General features: G+C 42.0%; 1 protein-coding gene across 1 annotated transcript; it reads left to right on the top strand.

Annotated features, from left to right (window-relative positions):
* Positions 1-1474: 1474 nt before the first annotated feature.
* On the top strand, positions 1475-4493 carry LOC137308891 (probable G-protein coupled receptor 139). The gene is made up of 2 exons (XM_067977329.1): positions 1475-1679; positions 3640-4493. Exons 1-2 carry the CDS (start codon positions 1475-1477, stop codon positions 4491-4493), a joined length of 1059 nt encoding a protein of 352 aa, XP_067833430.1.
* Positions 4494-7492: the final 2999 nt, after the last annotated feature.

Below are 7492 nucleotides of genomic sequence, written 5' to 3'. Positions count from 1 at the left end.
TTATATCTCAGAATTTAAATCCAACCCTTGAGAAGTGGGTAGAAACTCTCTGAAATTAAAGGATTTCAATTACAAGTAATCCACAATTTGTAAATGAAGCTGCTCTCGCTTTACCTCAGTGCTGTCAGACTGTGATCTCATGGTTCCTGTTCTTCCAAATATTTATTAAAACAATATATTGGGCTGTGGGCTTTCCATCTGTGTAATATTTGGTTCAATATATTGTTGGGTTTAAAGTTGTCAACTGAATCTGTTTGTTCAGTGACTGTAATTAATGTCAGTCTCCATTGGCCCTAATTGTGTCACTGGAGTGTTTCTCTCTGTTATTTATAAGTGACTACTTTCAACGTGTTATCCCATAGTGTCAGTGGGAGCATCACCCCCGGCACTAACAGGGTTCAGCGGCTCCACAGAGAGGGAAAGAATAGATCGGAATCTGAGAACAATAGATTGGAATGTTACAACAATGGGTCGGAATCTGAGAACAATAGATTGGAATGTTACAACAATGGGTCGGAATGTGAGAACAATAGATTGGAATGTTACAACAATGGGTCGGAATCTGAGAACAATAGATTGGAATGTTACAACAATGGGTCGGAATCTGAGAACAATAGATTGGAATGTTACAACAATGGGTCGGAATCTGAGAACAATAGATTGGAATGTTACAACAATGGGTCGGAATCTGAGAACAATAGATTGGAATGTTACAACAATGGGTCGGAATCTGAGAACAATAGATTGGAATGTTACAACAATGGGTCGGAATCTGAGAACAATAGATTGGAATGTTACAACAATGGGTCGGAATCTGAGAACAATAGATTGGAATGTTACAACAATGGGTCGGAATCTGAGAACAATAGATTGGAATGTTACAACAATGGGTCGGAATCTGAGAACAATAGATTGGAATGTTACAACAATGGGTCGGAATCTGAGAACAATAGATTGGAATGTTACAACAATGGGTCGGAATCTGAGAACAATAGATTGGAATGTTACAACAATGGGTCGGAATCTGAGAACAATAGATTGGAATGTTACAACAATGGGTCGGAATCTGAGAACAATAGATTGGAATGTTACAACAATGGGTCGGAATCTGAGAACAATAGATTGGAATGTTACAACAATGGGTCGGAATCTGAGAACAATAGATTGGAATGTTACAACAATGGGTCGGAATCTGAGAACAATAGATTGGAATGTTACAACAATGGGTCGGAATCTGAGAACAATAGATTGGAATGTTACAACAATGGGTCGGAATCTGAGAACAATAGATTGGAATGTTACAACAATGGGTCGGAATCTGAGAACAATAGATTGGAATGTTACAACAATGGGTCGGAATCTGAGAACAATAGATTGGAATGTTACAACAATGGGTCGGAATCTGAGAACAATAGATTGGAATGTTACAACAATGGGTCGGAATCTGAGAACAATAGATTGGAATGTTACAACAATGGGTCGGAATCTGAGAACAATAGATTGGAATGTTACAACAATGGGTCGGAATCTGAGAACAATAGAGAGGAACAGTCCATTCTGGATGTTTCAATATCTTTATTCACATTATGATTCATTCTCATTAGAGGATCGGATATATTTTGCCCTTGCCTGTATACAAGTGATTTACTATCCTCCCCTCGCTGCTGTCGGTGTCTCTGGTAAGTCTCGATATCCAGCTATTAATTCTATAAACCATGTTAATCTTTATTACTTTTCTTGTCATTCCCTGCCCCACACTCGATGATCTTTGTTCCTCTGGTCAGTCTGTCTTTGCAGCTATTAATTCTATAAAACATGTTTCACTGTCTTACTGTTCTTATCATTCCATGTCCCACACTCGCTGATCTTGGTGTCTCTGGAAAGTCTCTATTTCCAGCTATTAATATAATAGACCATGTTTCACTGTATTACTGTTCATCTCATTCCCTGTCCAACTCTCACCGCTGTCGGTGTCTCCGGTGAGGCTCTATATCCAGCTGTTAATTCTATAAACCGTGTGTCACTGTGTTAATGTGCTTGGCATTCTGTGTCCCACACTCACCGCTGTTGGTGTTCCTGGTAAGATTAAATAACAAGCTTAAAAATCAGAGGCGGTACCCGGGATTGGAGATATATTTATTGGGGGAGCAGGGATGGGAAATATATTTACGGGGGTGGTCTGGGTGTGAGATTTAATATACAATCGGTCCCTGGGAGTGAATCTGTATTTGCAGGGTGCCTGAGGATGCGCCAGTTTTTAGAGGGTCTTTGGGGTGTGTCATTCTCCGCAAGGGGTTGCAGAGACAGTACGATTATTTACAAGGGGTCCAGAGATAGCACTAATTTTTGCAGAGATCCACAGATTGTACTAATATTAGCACTGAATCCAGGGACTGTACTAATATTTACAGGGTGTCCTGAGACAGTATTATTTTTACAGGGCATGCAAAGACTCTACTAATATTGAGAGGGGGACCAGAGATGGTTCTAATATATTCAGGGGGTTAACAGAGAAGGAACTAATATTTACAGTGGAACCACAGATGGGACTGATATTGACAGAGGATCCAGAGACGGGACTAATATTTGAAGGGAACATAGTGATAAAACTAATATTTGCATAAGAACCACAGACAGTACTAATAAAAGCAGGGGATCCACAGACTGTACCAACAGTCAGAGTGGATCAAGAGACGGTACTCAGATTTCCAGGGGGTCCAGAGACGGTATTGATATTTACACAGGTCCACAGACGATACTGATGTTAACACCGGATCGAGGGACTGTACTAATATTTACAGGGTATCCAGAGACGGTTCTAATTTTTACAGGGGATGCAGAGACACGACTAATATTTCGAGGGATCCAGAGGCCTTACTAATATTTACAGTGTAACCAGAGATGGTACTGAGATTTACAGGGGCTCCAGAGACAGTACTAATGTTTAGAGGGGATACAGGGAAGGTACTAATATTTATAGGGGATTCAGAGACAGTATTAAACATTACAGGGGATCCAGCGACGGTCCTAATATTTACAGGGGGATCCATAGACAATGCTAAAATTAACAGGGGATCCAAAGTCGGTCGTAATATTTGCACAGTTTCCAGAGACGGTATTAATATTTTCAGGAGATCTAGAGACGTCACTAATATTTGTAGGGAATAAAGAGATGGTGTTAATATTTACAGTTGATCCAGAGACGGTACTAATATGTACAGGGAATATAGTGACAATACTAATATTTACAGGAGACCCACAGACGGTCCTACAAGGCCAATAGTCAGAGTGGATCATGAGACGGTACTCATATTTCCAGGGGAACGATAAACGGTTCTAATATTTACAGCAGATCCAGAGACGTTACTAATATCTACAGGGGATCCAGAGAGGGTACCAATTTTCACAGGGAATCCAGAGACGATGCTCAAAATTACACAGGATTGCTAGATGGGATTAATATTTACAGGGGATCCAGAGACAGTAAAAATATTTACCAGGGAGCCAGGGATGGGAATAATATTTACAGGGGATCCAGAGATGGAACCTATAATTACCATTGATCCAGGGATGGTAATAATATTTACAGGCAGTTCCAGCCTGATGAACAATTGCCCTGTTTATTTCCCTTCCTTACAGTTAACTTATTGACGATAGTGATCCTATCTCGGGGAAAGTGCGGTCTCTCCAAATGTGTCACTCGTTACCTGGTGGCGATGGCAGCGGCGGATCTACTGGTCGTTATCTTCGATCTGATACTCAGGCAGATTCCCATTGTCTATCAGGGTCAGTTTCGTTTCCTGTGGTCCATCCCCGTGTGTAATATCCACGCCGTCCTGCTTTTCGCAGCCACAGACTGTTCCGTCTGGTTCACCGTCACTTTCACCTTCGATCGATTTGTGGCCATTTGTTGCCAGAATCTGAAAACTAAATATTGCACCGAGAGAACGGCGGCTGTGGTTCTGGGAACAGTGAGTGTGGTGATCTGTTTAAAGAACATCACCTGCTTCTTTATGTTCACGGGTCGGTATTTGCTTTACAACAAACCGTGGTTTTGTGCTGTACCTGTCCTTGTTATGTTTTCACGTGTGTGGGCAGTCATCGAACTCCTTCATTATATCCTCACCCCGGGGATCCCATTTGTTCTGATTCTGTTGCTCAATGTTTTCACTGTCAGATACATTTTAGTGGCCAGCAGAGCCCGCAGGAGACTCCGGGGTCACAGCAGTGGGGAGAGTCCCAGAGACCCAGAGATGGAGAGCCGAAGGAAATCCATAATTTTACTGTTTGTGATATCAGGGAACTTTATACTGTTCTGGGCACTGTTTATGGTGTATTCTATATGGTACCGGATGTGGGTGTTGGGGTTTTATTCTGTAATTCTACCCAGGTTTCTACTAGAACTGGGATTCATGCTCCAGCTCATGAGTTGCTGCACAAGCACTTGTATTTGGAGGGGGAGGGCGAACAGCCAGCTGTCGTGGTGCACATAGGCACCAACGATATAGGTAAAAAAGGGGATGAGGTCTTAAAAGCAGAATATAGGGAGTTAGGAGGTAAATTAAAAAATAGGACCTCAAAGGTAGTAATCTCAGGATTGCTGCCAGTGCCACGTGCTAGTCAGAGTAGAAATAGGAGGATATTTCAAATGAATACGTGGCTAGAGGAATGGTGCAAGGGGGAGGGATTCAAATTCCTGGGACACTGGAAACGGTTCTGGGGGAGGTGGGACCAGTACAAACCGGACGGTCTGCACCTGGGCAGGGCCGGGACCGCTGTCCTAGGAGGAGTGTTTGCTAGTGCTGTTGGGGAGGGTTTAAACTAAAGTGGCAGGGGGTTGGGAACCTGAGCAGGGAGAGAGAGGAAAGCGTAACAGGAAGGGACAGAAGGTATGGAGTAATAGGTAAAGTGTTAAAAAAGGAAAAAGCAGGAACTAAGCGTCACAAAACAGATTTGAAAGTTCTTTATCTGAATGCACGTAGCATTCGTAATAAAATGGACGAGTTAACGGCACAAATAACTACGTATGGGTATGATCTTGTGGCCATTACAGAAACATGGCTGCAGGGTGACAACGACTGGGAATTAAATATGCCAGGGTATTTAACAATCAGGAAGGACAGGCAGGAAGGAAGGGGAGGTGGGGTGGCTATGTTAATAAAGGAAGGAATCACTGTAATACAGAGAAATGATATTGGGACAAAGCATCAAGATAATGAAACAGTTTGGGTGGAGATAAGGAATAATAAGGGAAAAAAAACATGAGTGGGCGTAGTATATAGGCCTCCTAATAGTTGCAACTCTGCTGGAAGAAGTATTAATCAGGAGATAGTCGGGGCATGTAATAAGGGAACAGCCATAATTATGGGGGATTTTAATTATCATATTAACTGGACAAATCAAATTGGGCAGAGCAGCCTTGAGGACGAGTTCATTGAGTGCATCAGGGATGGATTTCTTGAGCAGTATGTAACTGATCCTACAAGGGGGCAGGCAACCTTGGACCTGGTCCTGTGTAATGAGTCAGGATTAATTAATAATGTCCTAGTTAAGGATCCCCTTGGAACAAGCGACCACAACATGGTTGAATTCCATATCCAATTAGAGGGTGAGAAGGTTGATTCTCAAACAAGCGTACTGAGCTTGAATAAAGGAGACTATGATGGTATGAGAGCGGAATTGATTAAAGTGGACTGGGAAAATAGATTAAAGGGTAAGACGGTACATGAGCAGTGGTGTTCATTTAGGGAGTTATTTTACAACTTTCAAAATAAATATATTCCACTGAGGAAAAAAGGGTGTAAAAGAAATGACAGCCACCCGTGGCTAAGTAAAGAAATCAAGGATAGTATCCGACTAAAAACAAGGACATATAAGGTAGCCAAACTTAGTGGGAGGATAGAAGATTGGGAATTCTTCAAAAGACAGCAAAAAGTAACTAAAGGATTGATTAAGAAAGGGAAGTTAGATTATGAAAAGAAATTAGCAAAAAATATAAAAACAGATAGCAAGAGTTTCTATAGTTATATAAAAAGAAAAAGGGTGGCTAAGGCAAACATAGGTCCCTTAGAGGATGAGACCGGGAAATTAATGGTGGGAAACATGGAGATGGCAAAAATGCTGAACAAATATTTTGTTTCAGTCTTTACAGTAGAGGACACTAAGAATATCCCAACACTGGACAAACAGGGGACTCTCGGGGGGGAGGAGCTAAATACGATTAAAATCACTCAAGAGATGGTACTCAGTAAAATAATGGGACTCAAGGCGGATAAATCCCCTGGACCTGATGGCTTCCATCCTAGGGTCTTGAGGGAAGTGGCAGTAGGGATTGTGGATGCTTTGGTGATAGTTTTCCAAAATTCCCTGGACTCAGGAGAGGTCCCGGCAGATTGGAAAACTGCTAATGTAACACCGTTATTTAAAAAGGGTAGTAGGCAGAAGGCTGGAAATTATAGGCCAGTTAGCTTAACATCTGTGGTGGGTAAAATTTTGGAGTCTATTATTAAGGAGACAGTAACGGAACATTTAGATAAGCATAATTTAATAGGACAAAGTCAGCATGGCTTTATGAAGGGGAAGTCATGTCTGACAAATTTGCTTGAGTTCTTCGAGGATATAACGTATAGGGTGGATAAAGGGGAACCAGTGGACGTAGTGTATTTAGACTTCCAGAAGGCATTCGACAAGGTGCCACATAAAAGATTATTACTTAAGATAAAAAATCACGGGATTGGGGGTAATATTCTGGCATGGGTGGAGGATTGGTTATCAAACAGGAAGCAGAGAGTTGGGATAAATGGTTCATTTTCGGACTGGCAACCAGTAACCAGTGGTGTTCCACAGGGGTCGGTGCTGGGTCCCCAACTCTTTACAATCTATATTAACGATTTGGAGGAGGGGACCGAGTGCAACATATCAAAATTTGCAGATGATACAAAGATGGGAGGGAAAGTAGAGAGTGAGGAGGACATGAAAAACCTGCAAGGGGATATAGACAGGCTGGGTGAGTGGGCGGAGATTTGGCAGATGCAATATAATATTGGAAAATGTGAGGTTATGCACTTTGGCAGGAAAAATCAGAGAGCAAGTTATTTTCTTAATGGCGAGAGACTGGAAAGTACTGCAGTACAAAGGGATCTGGGGGTCCTAGTGCAAGAAAATCAAAAAGTTGGTATGCAGGTGCAGCAGGTGATCAAGAAAGCCAACGGAATGTTGGCTTTTATTGCTAGGGGGATAGAATATAAAAACAAGGAGGTATTGCTGCAGTTATATAAGGTATTGGTGAGACCGCACCTGGAATACTGCATACAGTTTTGGTCTCCATACTTAAGAAAAGACATACTTGCTCTCGAGGCAGTACAAAGAAGGTTCACTCGGTTAATCCCGGGGATGAGGGGGCGGACATATGAGGAGAGGTTGAGTAGATTGGGACTCTACTCATTGGAGTTCAGAAGAATGAGAGGCGATCTTATTGAAACATATAAGATTG

The sequence above is a fragment of the Heptranchias perlo genome, chromosome 3 (assembly GCF_035084215.1).
Source record: "Heptranchias perlo isolate sHepPer1 chromosome 3, sHepPer1.hap1, whole genome shotgun sequence".
Classification (NCBI taxonomy): domain Eukaryota; kingdom Metazoa; phylum Chordata; class Chondrichthyes; order Hexanchiformes; family Hexanchidae; genus Heptranchias; species Heptranchias perlo.
Note: the sequence above shows the minus strand (reverse complement) of the source record. Positions and strands in the feature narration are given on the sequence as shown.